Here is a 22,623-nt window from a genome sequence, read left to right on the forward strand (position 1 = left end):
CAACTGATTTTTGTGTTTATCTTGTATCCTGCTGCTCTGCTGAATCTATTAGTTCCAGTAGTTTTCTCCTGGAGTCTTTTGGATTTTCTTAGCATCATATCAGCCACAAATACGGATGGTTTAACTTCTTCATTACCCATTTGGATGCCCTTTATTTCTGTGTCTTGCCTTATTGCTCTAGCTAAGACTTCCAACACAGTGTTAAATAAGAGTGGTGATAAAGGGCATCCTTGCCTTGTTCTGTTCTCAAGGGGAATGTTTTCAGCTTCTCTCCATTGAGAACGATGTTGGCCATTGGTTTTGCATAGATGCCCTTTATTATGTTGAGAAATTTACCTTCTATACCTATTTTATTGAGAGTTTTTACCAGAAATGGGTGTTGGACTTTGTTGAATGCCTTTTCTGCATCGACTGAGATGATCAGGTGATTCCTTTTATTTATGTGGTGGATTACGTTGATTGATTTTCTAATGTTGAACCATTCTTACATACCTGGTATGAATCTTACTTGGTCATGATGTATTATTTTTTTGATACGATGCTAAATTCTATTGGCTAGAATTTTGTTGAAAATTTTTGCATCTGTATTCATGACAGATATTGGTCTGTAATTTTCTTTTTTTGTGGTGTCTTTGCCTGGTTTGGGTATCAGGGTTATGCTGGCTTCATAGAAAGAATTTGGAAGTATTTCTTCCTTTTCTATGTTCTGAAATACCTTGAGTAGTATTGGGGTAAGCTCTTCTCTGAATGTTTGGTAGAATTCTCCAGTAAAGTCATCTGGGCCAGGGCATTTTTTTGTTGGGAGTTTTTTTTATTACCTTGTCAATCTCTTCTCTTGTTATGGGTCTATTCAGATTTTTGACATCATTTTGTGTTAGTTTGGGTAGGTTGTGTGTCTCTAGAAATTTGGCTATTTCCTCTAAGTTTTCAAATTTGTTGGAGTGTACTTTTTCATAGTACTCTGTTATGATCCTTTTTATTTCAGTTGGGTCTGTTGTAATGTCCTCTATTTCATTCCTTATTTGGGTTATTGGCGTTCTCTCCTGTTTTTCTTTTGTCAGTTTGGCCACTGGTTTGTCGATTTTGTTGATCCTTTCAAAGAACCAACTTTTGGTTTTGTTGATTCTTTCTATTGTTTTTCTATTCTCTATTTCATTTATTTCTGCTCTGATCTTTATTATTTTCTTTCTTCTGGTGGGTGTGGGCTTCTTTTGCTGTTCTCTATTTGTTCAAGTTGTGTAACTAAAATGTTTTGATTTTGTCCCTTTCTTCTTTTTTGATTTGTGCATCCAGTGCTATAAATTGACCTCTGAGGACTGCCTTTGCTGTGTCCCAAAGGTTTTGGTATGATGTGTTTTAACTCTCATTTGATTCTAGGAACTTTTTGATTCTATCTTTAATTTTTTCTATTACCCAGTTGTTTTTAAGCAGGGTGTTATTCAAGTTTCCATGTAATTGACTTTTTTTCCTTACTCTTCCTGTTGTTAATTTCTACGTTGATGGCATCATGGTCAGAGAAGATACTTTGTATTATCTCAATGTTTTGGATTTTGTTGAGGGTTGCTCTGTGGCCTAAGATGTGGTCTATTCTAGAGAACATTCCATGTGCATTGGAAAAGAATGTGTACTTTGCAGCTGTTGGGTAGAGTGTTCTATACATGTCTATGAGATCAAGTTGGCTGACTGTGCTCTTTGGCTCTTCTATATCTTTGTTAAGTTTCTTTCTAGATGTTCTGTACTTTACTGAGAGTGGTGTGTTGAAGTCTCCTACTATTATTGTGGAAATGTCAATTTCTCTTTTCAGTGCTGTTAGAGTTATTTTTATGTATTTCGGAGCCCTGTCACTAGGTGCACAGATGTTTATTACGGTTAAGTCTTCATGACGGATCATCCCTTTAATCATTATATAGTGCCCCTCTTTGTCTTTCATGGTGGGTTTTTTTTTTTTAAGTCTATCTTATCTGAGATTAGTATTGGCACTCCTGCTCTTTTTTGAAAGTTATTTGCCTGATATATTTTTTCCAACCTTTGATTTTTAATAAATTTACGTCTTCATTTCTAAGGTGTGTCTCTTGTAGGCAGCGTATTGATGGATCCTGCTTTTTGGTTTTTTTTTCAATCCATTCTGTCACTCTGGGTCTCTTTATGGGTGCATTAGGCCATTTACATTCAGGTGGCATATGATCAGGAACCGATAGTACTGAAGGAAGAAATCCAAGCTGCTCTGAAGGCATCAGTGAAAAACAAGGCTCCAGGAATTGACAGAATATCAACTGAGATGTTTCAACAAATAGATGCAGCGCCTGAGGTGCTCACCCGTCTATGCCAAGAAATATGGAAGACAGCTTCCTGGCCAAATGACTAGAAGAGATCCATATTTATGCCTATTCCCGAGAAAGGTGATCCAACCAAATGTGGGAATTATAGAATGATTATCACATGCAAGCAAAATTTTGCTGAAGATCATTCAAAAACAGCTGCAGCAGTATATAGACAGGGAACTGCCAGAAATTCAGGCCGGTTTCAGAACAGGATGTGGAACCAGGGATATCATTACTGATGTCAGATGGATCCTGGCTGAAAGCAGAGAATACCAGAAGGATGTTTCAAAAAAAAAAAAAAAAAAATTTTTTTTTTTTTAAAGGATGTTTACCTGTGTTTTATTGACTGTGCAAAGGCATTCGACTGTGTGGATCATAACAAACTATGGATAACATTGCAAAGAATGGGAATTCCAGGACACTTAATTGTGCTCGTGAGGAACCTTTACATAGATCAAGAGGCAGTTGTTCTGACAGAACAAGGGGATACTGATTGGTTTAAAGTCAGGAAAGGTGTGTGGCAGGGTTGTATTCTTTCACCATACCTATTTAATCTGTATGCTGAAAAAATACGAGAAGCTAGACTATATGAAGAAGGACGGGGCATCAGGATTGGAGGAAGACTCATTAACAACCTGCGTTACGCAGATGACATGACCTTGCTTGATGAAAGTGAAGAGGACTTGAAGCACTTATTAATAAAGATCAAAGATCACAGCCTTCAGTGTGGATTGCACCTCAATATAAAGAAAACAAAAATCCTCACAACTGGACCAATGAGGAACATCACGATAAACGGAAAAAAGATTGAAGTTGTCAAGGATTTCATTTTACTTGGATCCACAATCAACAGCCATGGAAGCAGCAGTCAAGAAATCAAAAGACGCATTGCATTGGGTAAATCTGCTGCAAAGGACCTCTTTAAAGTGTTGACGAGCGAAGGTGTCACCTTGAAGACTAAGGCGTGCCTGACCCAAGCCATGGTATTTTCAATCGCATCACATGCATGTGAAAGCTGGACAATGAATAAGGGAGACCAAAGAAGAATTGATGCCTTTGAATTGTGGTGTTGGCAAAGAATATTGACTATACCATAGACTGCCAAAAGAATGAACAAATCTGTCTTAGAAGAAGTACAGCCAGAATGCTCCTTAGAGGCAAGGATGGTGTGACTGCGTCTTACATACTTTGGACATGTTGTCAGGAGGGGTCAGTCCCTGGAGAAGGACATCATGCTTGGCAGAGTTCAGGGTCAGCGGAAAAAAGGAAGACCCTCAACGAGGTGGATTGACACAGTGGCTTCAACAACGAGCTCAAGCATAACAACGATTGTAAGGATGGCTCAGGACTGGGCGGTGTTTTGTTCTGTTGTGCGTAGGGTGACTATGAGTCGGAACCGACTTGACGGCACCTAACAACAACAACACATTCAGTGTAACTGTTGATAGGTGTGTAACTGTTGATAGGTGTGAGCCTATTGTTTTCATTTTGTAGTTTTTTTTTTTTTTTTTGTGGTGCTAACATTTTTTTGCTCCTCTTACTCTCCTGTGCTGAGTTCCTTTTGTTTGTGGATTTCTTTTGTTTTTACTGAGACTTTATGTTTTCCTTCTTTATTTTGATGAGTAGTTTTGTTAACTTTCTTTGTGGGTACCTTGAAATTTTCCCTTATCTTCCTAGGTTTGAACCAGTCTATTATTACTTGGTATTGCCTTGCCTTCCTCTCCATTAGAAAGTTCTATACCTATACCGTTTGTTCCCTCTTTTATTGTTCTGACATTGTTGTCATTTACAGATTGACCTCTCTGGTTCCCTGTTGCAAGTGTTTTGGTTCTGGATAGTCCTTGAGAGTTCATTTCCTAGGTTGGTATGTGGCTAGTACAATCTTGCATCCTAGATTCAGGCTGTGGTCTGATGTTGTTTGTTCTCAGATCAAAGGACTCCCTTTAATTATTCTTGTAAGTTTGGTTTGGTTTTTACATATTCCCTGAATTTCTGTTTATCTGGAAATGTCCTAATTTCACCATCATATTTGAATAAAAATTTTGCAGGATATATGATTCTTGGTTGGCAATTTTTTTCTTTCAAGGTTTTATATATGCCATCCCCATTGCCTTCTTGCCTGCATGGCTTCTGCCAAATAATCAGAACTTAGTCTTACTGTTTCTCTTCTGTATGTGACTTCTTGTTTTTCTCGAGCTGTTCGCAGGATTTTTTCTTTGTCTCTGGTTTTAGCGAGTGTGATTATGATATGCCTTGGTGTTTTTCTTTTGGGGTGTATCCTATATGGAGTTCGTTGAGCTTCTTGGATGGTCAGGTTTTCATGATTCATGATGTTAGGGAAGTTTCCTGTCAGCAGTTCTTCAATGATCCTGTGTTTTCCATTTTCTTTCCCTGTTCTGGAGCTCCGATCCCTCACAGATTTTTGTTTTTGATTGTATCCCACGTAATTCTCAGGGTTTCTTCATTCTTTTTTCTCATTTTTCCTCAAGCGCAGTTGTATCCAAGTGTTTGTCTTCAATTTCACTGATTCTGTCTTCCATCATTTCAAACCTGCTCCTCAGCCCTTCTATGATACTGTCCATTTCTGAAATCTTGTTATTTTTTGGATTTCTAATTGTTGTTTTTGAATGATTTCTAGTTGTGAATTTATTTTGGCATTTTATTCCTGTATTATTCTCCTGAATTGTTCCATTTTTTTTGTCTGTATTTTACATGAATTTGTCTATTTTTTCCTCATTTTTGTCTGTTTTTTGCTTCAATTCTTGGATTGCTCTTAATATTAGAGATTTGAATTCCCTACCAGGTAGTTCTAGTGCCTTTTCCTCTACTGGAAAGTCATCTGTTGTTTTATTTTGGATGCCTACTGGAACCAGCCTGTCCTGCTTTTTTTATGTGTTGATATTGTCTGCTGTCTTCAGGACATTCAGTAGTTATTTTCTTTGTTTCTTGATTGTAGATTTGTTTCATCCTGCTTTTTTGTTTTATTTAGTTATGTCTGAGCAGGCAGGCTGTGTGTCCTTTGATGTTTGCTCATCTGTAGTCACAGTACTTTTCACCTCCTTATCCAATGGGCAGGTCCAGTCATTCAGCGATGGTGTAGCAGGGCAGATCCAGCTGAAAGGGAAGGGCTGGGATGGGTTGTTTGTGGCACATACTAGGGCTAACAGAGTGGGCCAGGAATCAGTGCTGGGCAGATTTTAGTAGGCTGTGCCTGTGCTGCTCGAGGGTGTGATGTTCAGTGCATGGTGCAGACACTCAAGGAAGAGAGGGGAGGTTGTGATGTGTGTAGCTAATAGGGGTATGGTAAAGAGAAGAGCAAGGAATGAGAAATAGGAGCCAAAAACAAACAAGCAAATTAAGAAAAAAAGAGTGCTAAGGGAGCTTGCCATTGGAGTGGATAGATGAGAAACCAAGTGATGGAGAAAAGAAAAAAAAAAAGAAAAAGGGAAAAGAAAGAAAAAATAACTAGATAAAAGTTTGGAAAAGAAAAACCCTGAGGAGTCCCAGAGTCCCACTGGTCGGGTTGTTAAAACTGGGGAAGTGGCTCCCAGGCTGCACAGTATAGCCTAGCTAGAGGGGGTATAGATGTCACACAGCACCAGGTATTCAGGAGACAGGAATAGAAGATAAGTGTAGAGAGATGAGAACTGTGAAATGGAGAAAGACAGAAAGGGAAAAAGAGGGGAAAAAAAGAAATGCCCCCAGGGATCCCACCTACACAAATGCGCAGGTTGGGGGAGTAACTCCTAAGCCATGCAGTGCAGCTTGGCTAAAAGGGGCTCCCAAGCTGTGAAAAGAAATAGAAAACAAACAAAGCAAAACAAAACAAGGGGGAAAAAAAGCCCTAGGGCTCCCACCAGCGTAGTGTTGCAGGCCGGGGGAATGGTTCCCCAGTTGAATGTGGCTTCACAGCCTTTCAAGAAGAAGCCTTTCACGGAGCCAGGTGTTCCAGAGAAAGGAGGGGGAGTGGCAGGAGGCACAGGGGGCCCAGCCAGTGTGGGTAGGGCAAATCCAAGCAGTCTGAGGCCAAAGTAGTTGCCTCCTGGCCAAGAGACTGCGACTGGCGGGAAGCAGAGGAGGCTGGGGGGGAGAGGGGCTAGGACAGTATGTATCACTCATTACCGGGTGCTCTGTCTCCTGCTGGGGACTTTGTGAAGCTTCTTTCCTGTACTCCCTATCCACTGATCTCTGATGTGGGCAAATCCAAGCGGCATGGACGCTGCACTTACTGGCTGGCTGAGCCACTGCCACCAGCCAGGAAGCCTGGAGGTGGAACAGCGGGGAGAAAATGGGGAGTGGGAAAGGGTGTATCGCTGGTTACTGGGTGCTCTGTCTCCTGCTCGGAGTTCCATGAAGCTACTTTCCCGTGCTCCCTGACTGCTGATCTGCAACAGGAGTCCAAGATGGCAGATCCATGCTGCATTAGCTGATGGGGCCTTCAGCACGTATCTCTCCTCATTTTTTGTCCTCTGTCAGTTTCTTATTTCATTCAGTGCTTGGCTGAGTTCTTTATCTCTTCATTGGACACTTCAGGTTCCAGGAATGACATTTGTCTCTCTTTTACTTAGTTTTTCGGATCTTTGCTGTGGAGGGATGGTGTGGTGCTTCTGTCTATGGCGCCATGTTGGCTGGAAATCTGGTACTTAATCTTATTGTGGATCTTTTGTAAGTGACTGCTTGCTTCTCTCTCACTGCTTCCAGGATTCTCTCTTCATTTTTAATTTTTGATAGCCTAACTATGATCTGTCTTGGTGTAGATTTCTTTGGGTTTATCCTGCTTGGAGTTCTTTGAGCTTCTTGGGTTTGTAGATTCATTAGATTGGGGAAATTTTCTGTCATTATTTCTCCAAATATTCTTTCTGTCCCTTTCTCTCATCTCCTTCTGAAATCCCCATGATGCCTATATTAGGTCTCTTTTGTTGTCCAATATTTAAATACCCTTATCTATTGTCCTCTTGTCCTATAGGGTCGCTATGAGTCGGAAACGACTCAATGGCAGTGGGTTTTTTGGTATCTATTGTCAGACTCTCAGATGAGATGCCAGACTACAAGGATAAGTCAAAAAGTATTGCTACTAGGGTTCCCGTTCACACATGCCTGGGTTTATTCCAAACAAAAAGTATTTAAACATGTCTCTGCAATAAGTGGATGGCTGTAGACAAATTCTCTCAGTAATACACCTGTCTTCGTCTCATTAGGGTTCCTTCAAGAAAAAGGATACTTTTTGTGCCATGGGAAAAAAAAAGATTTTGAGATCAGGACTAATATGAAATTTTTAACAGAACTCAAGTGGACATCTCCTCAAATCATTGAAGCTTTCCAACAAGTTTATGAGAATGCTGCCCCACATAAAACAACAGTTTTTAGATGAATCAAGCATTTTAAGAAAGGTCAGGAAGACCTCAAAGATGAGCTGAGAGGGAAGACTGCTCAGAAGGTTAAGGTGACTGTTTTTTGGGATCCCAAAGGGGTAATCTTGATAGATTTTCTCAAAGATGCAGGACAATCACAGGGGCTTATTATGAAGTTTTAAGAAAACTGAAAACTGCATTGGTGAGAAAAAGGCCAGGAAAGGGGCGCCTAGGCTTTTTTTTTTTTTCCTTCACAACCACGCATCTACTCATTCTTTGACGGTAGCAAGGGCTGCCTATGAAAATTTCGTTGGGAAACCTTACCCCATCCACCCTACAGCCCTGATCTTGCCCCTTCTTTTTGTTCCCAAAATTCAAAGAATATTTAAAAGGAGCATGATTTGAGTCCTTCGAGGATGCCAAAACTGTTATCATGAAGTGGTGTAAATCAGAGTGCAGAATTCTTTAGGGAAGGGTGAGAGAGTTGGAAACACCACCTTCAGAAGTGCATAGGCCTAGATGGAGGATATGTTGAGAAGCAATAGCTTCACTTTTTGATATTTTTGTGTAATAAAGGTTTCTATGATTTTGTATCAATACTTTTTGACTTACCCTTGTATATACTCCCATTTTTACCAAAATTCAGACATATGGTCACAATGTTTAAGTTGTTCATCAGGAGACAAAGACACTATAATTTGAATATATTCCTAATTTTCTCAATTAATCGCTCATCAAATATTTACTGCCTTTGCATCACTTCATACTTACATGTTATTATACATCATTTTACAATTTTACAAAATTGTCTAAATATTTTATAATATTATGGAACACCCTCATATACCAAAGGAAGAGAGTGTTTCTGGTATCATTTGTGGGGCACAGAGGCTGAATACCCACAACATTTTCATTCTCCCCTTCCTCCTTAGGAGCCAAATGCTGATTTTTAATTAGGCATAATTGCCTGCCAGAATAAAATAGTGCATTTCCCAGGTTCCCTTAAATCTAAATGTGGTCACTAAATTATGGCCAATGAGTTGTGAGTGGAAGTGTTGTGTTGGACTCCAGGAAGGCTATTTAAGGAGAGCTGCTTGATCTGAGGATTCTTTTTGCCCTATGGCATTTCCTCTTTCTTCCAGCCTACAATGCACGCAAGATTGCTGGAGTTCACAGGCCCTAAATCCAATGACAAATGTCCTTATATGAGACATACAGAGGAAAGACAGAGAGTGAAGAAAGGAAGGCCACATGAAGATGGCAGAGATTGGAGTTATGCTGGTATGCGCCAAGGAAGGACTAAGGCCACCAGGAGTTGGAAGAGGTAAGGAAGGATTCTCCCCTAGAGCCTTTAGAGGAAGGTTGGCCCTGCTGACTTCTTGGTTTCAAACTTCTGTCCTCCAGAATTGTGAAAGAATAAATTTCTAGTTGTTTTAAGCCACCCAGCTTGTAGTAATTTGTTAGAACAGCCACGGGAAACTAATATGCAGATGCAGCTGATCAGCGCCCCATCCCCCAGTGTGGCTTTCAATACTACCCAGTCGCCATAGAGTCAACTCATAGCGACCTCATGGGTTTCAGAGGAGAACTGTGCTCCACAGGGTTTCCAATGGCTGATTTACTGGAAGCAGATCACCAGAACTTTCTTCGGAGGCACCTCTGGGTGGACTCAAATCTCCAACCTTTCAGTTAGCAGCCGAGCACAGTAACCATTTGCACCGCCCAGGGACTCCAGACCCAATACTAGGAGAAGAGAAAAATTCTCACTTGGTTAATAGCTTAGAGTGTGATTATCACATAAGACTAGATAGGTTGCTGAAATGATGTTCTTCTGACATAAGAGGGGTGGAAGGGCTATGGGATTGAGTAAAGATTTTATGCAGAGGCAGAGAAAAACCAGTCCATGGAAGGAGTACAAAGAGGGAATAAGAGAAAGAACCACGTAGGGCTGCTCCCTACTCCCTCCATCCCTATTGGGTCCAACTTGGTCAAGAAAGCAGCCACAATGCCTTCTGCTTCGTGCCCCTGATGGCCCATAGACAATGTGGGAACCCGGGGCAGGATGTCATCATCTGTTCCTTTTAAGATAATTTCTCCTACGGCAGATCTTGAAAGTTGGAAAGGATGTCTCCTGACCCCTGGAACAGAAGAAGAATAAGCATCGGTCTGTTCCAAGTGTCACATTAATTTTGAAATGTCTTCCTCTCCTTCTTCTTGTTGTTAGTTGCCATCAAGTCAGCTCCTACTCATGGCAAGCTTATGTACAGTAGAACAAAACATTGCCAGGTCCTCTGCCATCTTTATGATCATTGGTATGTTATCCATAAGCTTTTCACTGGCCAATTATTGACAGTACATCACTAGACCTTTCTTCTTACTTTGTCTTAGTCTGGAAGTTCCACCGCAACATGTCCACCATGGGTAAACCTGCTGGTATTTGAAATACTGGTGGCATAGTTTCCAGCATCATAGCAACATGCAAACCACCACAGAACAAACTGACAGAGGGGTGGTCGTCTTAACTACATTTAAAAACCAGCTCACTGAATTTATTTGGTCACTGGGAAAGTCTGAACCATTTGAATCTTCATTACGTGTCAAATAAAGAAAACTGATGTTAGGAAGTTCTGCAGAAGAGGTGCATACAGAAACCTATTATGAATAGATTTCTTTAAAGCTGAAACTTTATGGGGCTCATTGGCATATTGTTTGGGAACACAGCCAAGTCACTTACCATCATTTTCAAAAGTTTAGTAGGGACTAAACCAAAAGCAAAGAAGTTTCCAGAACAAACTGAATGCTTCGAAGGCCAGCGTAGCAGAGGCAGGGGTTTGGGGACCATGGTTTCAGGGGACATCTAAGTAAATTGGCATAATAAAATCTATTAAAAAAACATTCTGCATACCAACTTGGAGAGAAGCGTCTGGGGTCTTAAACACTAGCAAGCGGCCATCTAAGATGCATCAATTGGTCTCAACCCACCTGGATCAAAGGAGAACGAAGAACACCAAGGACAAGGTAATTACAAGCCCAAGAGACAGAAAGGGCCACATAACCCAGAGACTACATCAGCCTGAGACCAGAAAAGCTAGATGGTGCCCAGCTACAACCAATGACTGCCCTGACAGGGAACACAACAGAGAACCCCTGAGGGAGCAGGACAGCAGTGGAATGCAGACCCCAAATTCTCATAAAAAGACCAGACTTAATGGTCTGACTGAGACTAGAAGGACCCCGGTGGTCATGGCCCCCAGACCTTCTGTTGGCCCAGGACAGGAACCATTCCCAAAGCCAACTCTTCAGATATGGATTAGACTGGACAATGGTTTGGAGAAGGATGCTGGTGAGGAGTGAGTTTCTTGGATCGGGTGGACACTTGAGACTATGTTGGCATCTCCTCCCTGGAGGGGAGATGAGAGGGTAGAGGGGGTAAGAAGCTGGAGAAATGGACACAAAAAGAGAGAGTGGACAGAGGGAGCAGACTGTCTCATTAGGCGGAGAGCAATTGGGAGTATGTAGCAAGGTGTATATAAGTTTTTGTGTGAGAGACTGACTTGATTTGTAAACTTTTGCTTAAAGCACAATAAAAATTAAAAAAAAAAAAGTTAAGTTAGAACTATGGACTTACCTGAAACCATATGAATAATAGCTTGATTTTCTTCCTTTACTTTCCAATAGTTCAATCTTACAGAGCTTAGAGGTTGTACAAATTCTCTCTACTATGCTTTTGTCATATGGTTTTAATTTAAGGAAAGAGGTACTAAAGTGTGAGTATTACCCAAGTCATTTATAGTAATGCAAAACTTGGCTCAGTAAGCCAATCAATAGTCTCCATAAGGCCTGTGCCAGATATAGAGACAGTTACAAAAAGTCATTATCTAATTAGGAAATATCTGCTCAGACACAAAATTTCCAAGTGACCTTAGCTGACAGTTCTCTTAGCCCAGAAAGCATGATAAAAGACAGTCCTTGAAGCAGAATTCAAACTAGGGCACTTCTTTGCAACATCATGCAGCATAGAAAGAACTGCCTAATGGAACTTCCCAATTTCATTTTGCCCTTCTGTTTGGCAGTGCCCCAAGAAAGTGACCCAGAATGATCTACAGTAACCCTGAGTAAAGCTCAAAGAACCCTCAAATGTCCCTGTACTTAGATTCCACCTGAATCCATTCCATTATGATAATAGATGGTGTTTCTTATCATAACTACTAGACTGTCTCCTGTCCCCACCCCAACCCCTTTTAACAGAGCAAATGAAATTACTGCTATTTGTAGTCCTTAGTGGATGCAAGTGTATAATATGTCCTGTAGAAAAGGCAAATAAATTTAAAAGAAGTAGGAAACAGTATTACCTTATAAAATATTACTTTCCCAGCTGGAGAGCGCAGATTTTGCTCAGTTCAGCAGGACCCCTGCCCTAGGACATGAGGAGGTGCTCTTCTCAGCACAGTAGGGTCTCTTGGGCTCCTTTTGGGTTAACAGATGTCTTAGCTTCCTAGTGCTGTTGTAACAGAAATACCACAAGTGGGTGGCTTTAAAGAACAGAAATTAATTTTCTCACAGTTCTGGAGGTTAAAATCCAAATGGTTGAAAGTCTTGGCCGTGTTGATTCCTTCCTTGCAGCCACAGGGGCTCCCTGACTCCTTGGCTTGTAGAAGATCCTCACATGGGGTCTGTCTTACTCCATGTGTGCTTGTGTCTGTCTAACCTACTCTTTATAAAACTCACACATGATCAGATTTAGAACCCGCCTGCCTTAGTCATCTAGGGCTGCTATAATAGAAATACTACAAGTGGATAGCTTTAACAAAGAGAAGTTTATTCTCTCACAGTCCAGTAGGCTACAAGTCCAAATTTAGGGTGCCAGCTCCAGGGGAAGGCTTTCTCTGTCGGCTCTGGAGGAAGGTCCTTGTCATGCATCAGTCTTCCCTTGGTCTGGGAGCTTCTCTGCACAGAAACCTCAGGTCCAAAGGACACACTGTGCTCCCAGTGCTGCCTTCTTGGTGGTATGAGGTCCCCATGTTTCTCTGCTCACTTCTCTCTTTTATATCTCAAAAGAGATTGGCTTAAGACACTATCTAATCTTGTAGATCTCATCAATATAACTGCCACTGATCCATCTCATTACATCATAGTGATAGGATTTGCAACACAGAGGGAAATCACATCAGATGATAAAATGGTAGACAATCATACAATACTGGGAATCATGACTTAGCCAAGTTGACAGATATTTTGGGGGGATACAATTCAATCCATGACACCACGTTACTCAGTATGATCTGATTAACATAACAAAGAAAGCCCTCCTTCCAAACAGGACGACATTCACCAGGTACGAGGGTTAGGACTCTGGCACATACTTCAGAGGGACACAGCTCAATCCATAACAGTAGATACCCTCAGTAATGAGGTGCTGTCAGTGTGGGATAGTTGGGCAGAACCAAGTCTTGTGACACTTCTGAAAGTTAGCCCTACTGGTCAGTCAGTGGTGAGGCAAGGGACAGGTGGAGCCCAGGTTCATCCTGTGTGCAGCCTGGAGGAGGGCCAGAGTGCAGGAGGTGGGAAGTTTCCAATGCATGAAGACTGGATGGTCTGGGATGAAGACACCATTCAAGGCAGCTTCCAGGCACATGAGAAGACCCTGCACTGGGCCCTCTCTCAGCCCACGTCCTCTCCCCACACACACACTCTCCTGACAGTCTCCCCTACCCATTCTGAGAATTCCCTCCTGTTTGGCTCCCAGGTAACCGGGTCTTATTCCATAACCATTGCTTGCTTCTCCCTCGTCTCTATTCTCTGTTAGTTTCTACTGCTCACCCTCTTTATGCCCTTCCCAAACAGCCGTGTTCTCTTCTTTCCTTTCACAACAGATCCTGGTTTGTCCATTTAAACCACCCCAATCACTACCAGCAAGAAGGAAATCTGGGCCCCTTTTTCTCAAGGGTCCAGAAGGCTCCGTCTTCAAAGCCCTTTGAAAACCTTCTAATAGACCCAGATTCAACCTACAATCCTGTCCACCGGGGAAGGCTGAAAAGCCCACATTAAACACACACTCCCAGGTAACCAAGTATTCACTAGAATTTTTCATCAGGAAAACACTGTTCGCCCCCAAAACAATCCCCAAAAACAACATGTGGAGTTTTTTTTATATCAAAGAAGTCCTTCACCTTTTTGATGACCGTATGTCTGAATGAAATCACGATTTCCCGTTTACATAACTTTCAGACATCTTATAAGACCTGTTTGAAGGACTAAAAGGGAAGTAGGTGGGCGGGACACTCAGAAGCTGACCAAAGCTCTTTCTAAAACGGGTTTAGGTTCACTCAAGCACAAGGAGCTATCAATGCCCTAAGTGTCTATGCCACAATGTTGTCATAATTTTTATTGTAATAATTTTTTCATGACCACTTTTTTTATGACAGAAATGCATCACTAATTTTATGTTACATATTCAGGTATTTAATTTATCATTTTTAATGATTAAAATCTTTATATGATTATCTCAATGGCAGTAGAAAACACGTCTAGTAAAATTCAACAGCCATTATTGATTTAAAAGACTAACATGCTGGATATAGAAGAGCAAATGCAATATAGATATTAAAAATATAAAAAAGAATATATGACTTTTAATGGAGAAATAGTATAAGCATTTTCTCTCCCTCATAAATACAGAGCAAGACAGATATGGCCACTACGAACATTTACAATGTTGTAATCAGTTTTGTTTGGAAATATTTTTACTTTTTATCAACAATTTTGCCTAACAATTGTTGAACATGCACTGCCATTTCTAGGCAATATTTAATTCTCACATTTCCCTATTAAGTAATTGCTATTAATATCTCCATTTCATAAACAAGGAAAAGGAAGCTCATAGAGTTAAGAAAGGATCAATTCTGAATAGTATAATTTCAGGGTTATCAATATAAATATCTTTAAGGCTCTTGATGCGGAAGCTCATTTGCTTTCTGGAAAGTTTATACCCATTTATACCACACTTATATGTACATCCCAGCTGTCTACAAGGCCATCCTTTCTATCACACACTTACCAAAACACTGAGTATTGTCTTCTAAAATATTTAACAATTGGATAGAGGAAACTGGTGTTTTACTGTGATTCTTTTTAATTCTTTTTAACGTTCTGTTTTCTGCATTTAATTTTGTAATCCTTCTGAATTTTAAGGGGAATAAACATGGTACCCACCTTGCATCTGTGGAGGCTTGCATGTTGCTATGATGCTGGAAGCTATGCCGTCAGTTTCAAATACCAGCAGGATCACCCATGGTGGACAGGCTTCAGCAGAGCTTCCAGACTAAGACAGACTAGGAAGAAAGGTCTAGCAATCTACTTCCAAAAATTAGCCAGTGAAAACCTTACGGATCACAGCAGAATACTATTTGTAATAGGGCTGGAAGATGAGACCCCTAGCTGGGAAGGCACTCAAAATACAGAGGCAGCAACAACTGGCTTGAGCATACCAACAATCATGAAGATGGCACAGAACCAGGCAGCATTTTATTCTGTTGTACGTTGGGTCGCCATGACTCAGAGCTGACTGGATGGCAACTAACAATACAATAATGAATGTGGTATAAATCCTCCACAAATAGATTAAATACTTCAAATTTTGCCTGGAGCCTGCCTTAGCTAATTTGTTTTTAAAAGTAGAAAAGGGAGAAGCTAAAAGTACCAGCCCTTCCCACATGTTTATTGCTGGCTCCAGGAAAAGGAATAGCTTCTTTAATCTGAGAAACCAGAAAGCAGTTAGCTTCTGTTCCTCTTGCCAACAGCCCGAGTGTCAGCATCAGTGTCAGCAAGAGAAACCCAGAGTGACAGACCCATGTGGACTGTCACAGCCTCTCAGTATGTATGTGTCTAAATGAGCCTGAGCCTCACTCTGTGTTTTTCTCCTCTTCACACATAAACTCAATGCTAGTGACTGTCATATTACATCCTAAAAATTTTATGCAACTTAATGAATATGCAGTTATCAAACATTCAAACCTCAATACCTGTGTTCAAGTATAAGGAAGTGGGTCAAATGGAGGAGCCCACTCCTGCTGCAATGCTTTTCACACTGCATCAAAGTGTTGCATCAAACAGGATGACGGGTGGATGTTGCAAGGAGCTGGGACCACAAACCGTTTGCTACCACCATGAGGCATCACAGAACCTCACTGAGGCCTCTCCCTCAACCCCTTCCTGGCAAACAGTGTCTGACATCTTACAGAGGGCAATGCTTTTCTGGAAAGACTGCAGCTCTAACTAAAATCTACTACCAAGCAAGAGAAAAAATCAGATTACTAGTTAGGTTAGAGTGCATTTGAATTCTCAAGTACAATGACTCCCAAATGCAAACCATTGTTTTCACCCAGCTCTAACCTGCACAGCTAAAAGGCACTGAGAGGCAGCCTCCCGGCTTTGGCCTGTTTGTGTTAGGGTAGAGACTCTCTGCCAAAGAACACCACCACTAGGTGTGTCCTCAAAAAGCTGTATGTTCCAAGAGATGATTTAAAGACTCCTCATTTAAAGACTTTAAAGAGCAATGTTCAGATGAGAAGTCTATTAGCTTTATATTGCTGCTAGAACAAATCAATCTAAATTTATTTTCTTACAGTTCCGAAGGCCAGAAGTCTGAAACGGGTCTCACTGGGCTAAAATCAAGGTGTCAGCAGGGTTGCGTTCCCTTCTGAAGGCTCTAGGGAAGAATCTGTGTTCTTGCCTTCTCCAGGTTGTAGAGACTGCCCACATTCCTTAGCTCACGGTCATCCCTCCATCTTCAAAGCCACAATGCCAGGATGAGTTTTCTCACACTATCATCTCTCTGGCCTTTGTCCACATAAAAGGACTCTTGTGATTATACTGGGTCCACCTGGATAATATCAAGGTCAACTGATTAGTAACCTTATTTCCATCTGCAACCTTAATTCCACCATTGCTAAGTAACATATCACATTCTCTGTTTTCAGCAATTAGGAAAACCTCTTTTGTTGTTGTCAGTTGTCATCTAGTTGATTCCGACTCATGGTGACCCCGTGTATTACAGAGTAGAACTGTTCCATAGGGTTTTCTTGGCTGTAATCTTTACAGAAGCAGATTGTCAAGCATTTTCTCCCATGGTGCCACTGGTTGGGTTCGAACCACCAACTGTTAGGTTAGCAGTCGGACTGCAAACTGTTTGCACAACATAAACCTGAAAACATCTTTACCCAGTGCCATCGAGTTGATTCCGACTCATAGCGACCCTACAGGACAGAGTAGAACTGCCCCATAGAGTTTCCAAGGAGCGCCTCACGGATTCGAACTGCTGACCCATTGGTTAGCAGCCATAGCACTTAACTGCTTAGGGAGGTTTTATTCTGCCTACCACAAGTGGAGACACCAAAACTTAAGATTTGTTAACTCTCATCCTCACAACAACTTGCAAGGTGGAAAGTAAGAAACTGAGCCTTTGAAAGCAAGATATTCTGTTAGCAAGAGGCAGAGCTGGAACAGGGCCCGGATCTGTTTTGAAGGCCTATGCTCATCCTCCACGCCATGTTCCCACCCCGGAGGCAATCCGGCTCCATCTCCTGAATCCCTGTACCAGATGGAGGATGAAGAATGTCCACCAGGAACACCATCATCCCTCAGGAACGGTAGGTCATGCTGGGATGAGAAAGAGCCAGAGCTGGACTCTACAGCTGTCCCTTGATATCCACAGGAGATTGGTTCCAGGACCCTCACAGATATCAAAATCTGAGGATGCTCAAGTCCCTTATATAAAATGACAGTATTTGCATATAACCTACACATATCTTGCCGTGTACTTGAAATCATCTCTAGATTACGTATAATATGTAATACAATGTAAGTGCTATGTAAATAGCTGTTATACTGAATTGTTTAGGGAATAAATGACAAGGAATAAAAAGTCTGTACATGTTCAGTACAGACGCAACCATTGTAGGGCTAACTACAAAGTACACAGCAGCAACAATGTAACATTTTTTTCAAAATATTTTCGATCCTCAGTTGGTTGAATCCGTGATGTGGAACCCACAGATATGGAGGGGTGACTGTACTTCGTGTTGCATTGCAACTACCGCATGACTGGGCAATTTGCTAAAACTTCAGGGTCTCAAGATCTATTATGAATTGAATTGTGTTCACCAAGATACGCTGATGTCCTAACCCCTAGTACCTGTGAATGTCACCTTGTTTGAAATAGGATCTTTGAAGTTGCTATTAGTTAAATTAACACAAGGTCATACCAGAGTAGAGTGGGTCATAATCCCACCTGACTGGCGTCCTATAAATAGAAACAGAGAGACACAGGGCCTTGCGGATGACAGAGTTCTGCTATAGCTGCAAGCCATGGACCATCTGTAGCTACCAGAAGTTGGGAGAGAGGCATGGAACAGATTTTCTCTCAAAGCCTCGGAAGGCATCAACATGGCCAACACCCTGAGCTCAGAATCCTAGCCTCCAAAACTGTGAGACAATAAATCTCTGTTGTTTAAAACCATTTATTTTGTCGCTGGGTTGTCAGGCGCCGTCGAGTCAGTTCCAACTCATAACTACCCTATGTGCAACAGAACAAAACACTACCTGGTCCTGCGCCATCGTCATGATCATTGTTATGCTTGACCCCATTGTTGTGGCTACTGTGTCAATCCATCTCATTGAGGGTTTTCTTCTTTTTGACTGACCCTCAATTTTCCAACCATGATGTCCTTCTCGAGGGACTGGTCCCTCCTGATAACACGTTCAAAGTATGTGGGATGAAGTCTGCCCATCCTCCCTCCTAAGGAACATTCTGGCTGTACTTCTTTCAAGACACATTTGTTCCTTCTTCTGACATTCCATAGTATTTTCAATATTCTTTACCAACACCATAATTCAAAGGCATCAATTCTTCAGTCTTCCTCATTCACTGACCAGCTTTCACATACACATGAGGCGACTGCAAATATCATGGTTTGGGTCAAGTACACCTTAGTGCTCAAAGTGACATCTTTGCTTTTCAACATTTTAAATAGGTCTTTTGCAGCAGATTTGCCCAATGCGATACGTCATTTGATATCCTGACTGCTGCTTCCATGGGCACAGATTGTGGATCCAAGTGAAATGAAATCCTTGACAACTTGCTTATTGGTCCAGTTGTGAGGATTTTTGTTTTCTTTACACTGAGGTGCAATCCATATTGAAGGTTGCAGTTTTTTATCTTCATCAGTAAGTGCTTCAAGTTCTCTTCGCTTTCAGCAAACAAGATTGTATCATCTGCACATCGCAGGTTGTTAATGAGTCTTTTTCCAATTCTGATGCCACGTTCTTCTTTATATAGTCCAGCTTCTCAGATTATTTGCTCAATATGCAGATTGAATAAGTACGGTGAAAGGATACACCCTTGACACACGCTTTGCCTGACTTTGAACAGACAGTATTCTCTTTTTCTGTCCAAACAACTGCCTCTTGGTCTATGTATAGGTTCCTTATGAGAATAATTAAGTGTTCTGAAATTCCCATTCTTTGCAATGTTATCCATAATTTGCTATGGTCCACACAGTCAAATGCTTTTGCATAGGCAATAAAACAGGTAAACATCTTTCTGGCATTCTCTGTTTTCAGCCAGGATCCATCTGACATTAGCAATGATATTCCTTGTTCCACTTTCTGTTCAGAATATAGCTTGAATTTCTGGCAGTTCCCTGTCTATGTGCTGCTGCAACCATTTTTGAATTATCTTCAGCATAATTTAACCTGCATGGGATACTAATGATATCATTGATAATTTCCAAATTCCATCGGATCACCTTTCTTTGGAATGGGCACAAATATGGATCTCTTCTAGTCAGTTGGCCAGGTAACTTCTTCCAAATTTCTTGGTATAAACAAGTGTGCACTTCCAGTGTTGCATCCATTTGTTGAAACATCTCAGTTGGTATTCCATCAATTCCTGGAGATTTGTTTTTCACCAATGCCTTTCAGTACAGCTTGGACTTCTTCCTTCAGTACCAATGGTTTCTTGATCCTATGGTATTTCCTGAAATGGCTAAACATCGATCAATTCTTTTTGGTACAATGACTCTGTGTATTCATTCCATCTTTTTTTGATGCTTCCTGCGTCGTTTAATATTTTGCCCATTGAAACCTTCTATTGCAACTCGAGGCTTGAATTTTTCCTTCAGTTCTTTCAGCTTGAGAAATGCCAAGCATGTTGTTCCTTTCTGGTTTTCTAATTCCATCTTTGCACATTTCATTATAATGCTTTACTTTGTCTTCTTGAACTGCCCTTTGAAATCTTCTATTCAGCTCTTTTACTTTTTCATTTCTTCCATTTGCTTTTGCCACTCTACATTCAAGAGCAAGTTTCAGAGTCTCTTCTAACATTCATTTTGGTTTTTTATTTCTTTCCTGTCTTTTTAATGACCTTTTGCTCTCTTTGTGTATGATGTCTCTGATGTCATCCCACAACTCATTTGGTCTTTGGTCATTAGTGTTCAATGTGTCAAATCTACTCTTGATATGATCTCTAAATTCAGATGGAATATACTCAAGGCTCTCGTGGGCTTGTTTTAATTTTCTGCAGCTTCAGCTTGAACTTTCATATGACCAACTGATGGTTTGTTCTGCAGTCAGCTCCTGGCCTTATTCTAATTGATGATATTGAGTTTTTCCATCGTCTCTTTCCACCAGATGTAGTCAATTTGACTCCAGTGTATTCCATCTAGTGATGTCCACATGTATAGTAACCATTTATGTTATTGAAAAAGGTATTTGCAATGAATTAAGTCGTTAGTCTTGGAAAATTCTATCATGTGATTTCCCACATCATTTCTATCACCAAGGCCACGTTTTCCAATTACTGATCCTTCTTCGTTTCCAACTTTCACATTCCAATCACCAGTAATTATCAATGCATCTTGATTGCATGTTTCATCAATTTCAGACTGCAGAAGTTGGTAAAAATCTTCAATTTCTTCATCTTTGGCATTAGTGGTTGGTGTGTAAATTTGAATAACACTCGTATTAACTTAGTCTTCCTTGTAGGTGTATGGATATTATCCTATCACTGATAGTGCTGTACTTCAGGACAGATCTTGAAATGTTCTTTTGAGAATGAATGGAACGTCATACCTCTTCAAGTTGTCATTGCCGGTATAGTAGACCACATGATTGTCCAATTTCAAAATGGCCAATACCAGTCCATTTCAGCTTACCAATGCCTAGGATACCAATGTTTATGCATTCCATTTCATTTTTGACAATTCCCAATTTTCCTAGATTCATACTTTTTACATTCCATGTTCCAATTATTAATGGATATTTGTAGCTGTTTAGTCTCATTTTGAGTCATGCCACATCAGCAAATGAAGGTCCTAAAAGCTTTACTCCATCCATGTCAATAAGGTTGACTCTACTTTGAAGAGGCAGCTCTTCCTCAGTTGTATTTTGAGTGCTTTCCAACCTGAGGGGTCATCTTTTGGCACTATATCAGACAACATTCCACTGCTATCCATAATGTTTTCACTGGCCAATTATTTTCAGAATTAGATGGCCAGGTCCTACTTAAATTGTTTTATCTATTTTAGATACTATTGATTGACTTTGTTACAGTGGAAAAAAATCTAACCTATTCATTTCCTATCCCCCTTTCCTGTCTAATATTTCCCTGGTATAAATATGTAAAAGGAGTCCCTGGGTGAGTTAACTGCTGGACTATTAATTGAAAAGTCGGCAATTCAAATCTAGCCAGAGGTGCCTCAAAAGCAAGGCCTGGCAATCTGCTTCCAAAAGGTCACGGTCTTGAAAACCCTATGGAGTACAGTTCTACTCTGCACAACTGGGGTTGCCATGAGTCAGAATCGGCTTGAGGGCAACTAACAACAACAGGTATGTGAAGTCTAATATTGCCCCTGCTCAGTGACTTGTGCACTATGACCAGTCCCTTTATGGTATAACTCTTCATTTTTCCTAGAATAAATATTTGCTTTGTTTTTTATCTGCGAAATATTTTATGTATCTATGGCTAATTTTTTCCTAATACTTCATTTCTGTCATGTGCCTATCAATAATACTTTGCAGACACTGAAAAGTGTCAGTCATTTTTTACATGTTTCCTGGAGACTTCTATCCTCCTACTCCAAGCCAGACTGTTTTCTGCCCAGGCCTATTGCACAAGTTTTATCCTGTCATTTTCTTTCACTGTCATCTCAGGACTTTTCTTTTACCATTCACCTGTGTTAGACCCTCTGGTTCCTAGATCCCATGTTGGCCCCTTTTTGGTTTACTCCTTTGTTTTGGTGGAGCACATGCTTTAGTAGTTTTCTAAGAAAAATATACAAGGAAGATCATTGTTCTGAGGGCTTCTATATCTGAAAATGGAAACCCTGGTGGCATAGTGGTTAAATGCTACAACTGCTAACCAAAAGGTCAGCAGTTTGAATCCACCAGGTGCTCCTTGGAAACTCTATGGGGCAGTTCTACTCCATTCTATGGGGTTGCTATGAGTTGGAATGGACTTGACGGCAGTTTTTTTTTAATGTATCTGAAAATGCCTTTATTTTAACCTCGATGTGTGTAGTTACAGAATTCCTAATTGAAGACATTGTCACTCAAAACTTAAAGGTTTTGTTTCATTATCTCCTAAATTCTGTTGTTTGATATTTATTGATCTAATGCCAGTCTGATTCATGTTCTTTTGGGGACTGATCTTTTTCTCTCCAGAAACTTTTAGAATCATTGAGCTTTGATGTGGGTCTTTTTTCATTTGTTCTGTGGGGAACTCAGTGAGCCCTGTTATCAGGGAAGTCAAGTCCTTCAGTTTTGGGAAATTATCTCATTTTATTGCTTTGATGAGTTCCTCCCGTCTTCTCTATTCCCTTTTATGAAACCCTTATTGGCATGTTTTTACACAAATAACGTGTGTTAAACTTATTTTTACATGTTGCTGTAAAAAA

General features: G+C 40.7%; 1 protein-coding gene across 5 annotated transcripts in view; it reads right to left on the reverse strand.

Annotated features, from left to right (window-relative positions):
* Positions 1-22,623, reverse strand: part of RUBCNL (rubicon like autophagy enhancer) — a 163,188-nt gene that overhangs the window by 34,722 nt on the left and 105,843 nt on the right. For 2 of the 5 annotated variants that reach the window (XM_064270115.1, XM_023551305.2), the window contains one exon: positions 12,025-16,553. The exons of 2 other annotated variants lie outside the window; for them this stretch is intronic. In XM_064270115.1, coding sequence (XP_064126185.1) covers positions 16,539-16,553 — 15 coding nt within the window. In that variant the 3' untranslated portion in view covers positions 12,025-16,538. Of the gene's footprint in view, positions 1-12,024; positions 16,554-22,623 lie in introns of those variants that run through there. One more of the 5 variants, XR_010318202.1, reaches the window with a different exon arrangement.

Source organism: Loxodonta africana, chromosome 17 (assembly GCF_030014295.1).
Source record: "Loxodonta africana isolate mLoxAfr1 chromosome 17, mLoxAfr1.hap2, whole genome shotgun sequence".
Taxonomy (NCBI): domain Eukaryota; kingdom Metazoa; phylum Chordata; class Mammalia; order Proboscidea; family Elephantidae; genus Loxodonta; species Loxodonta africana.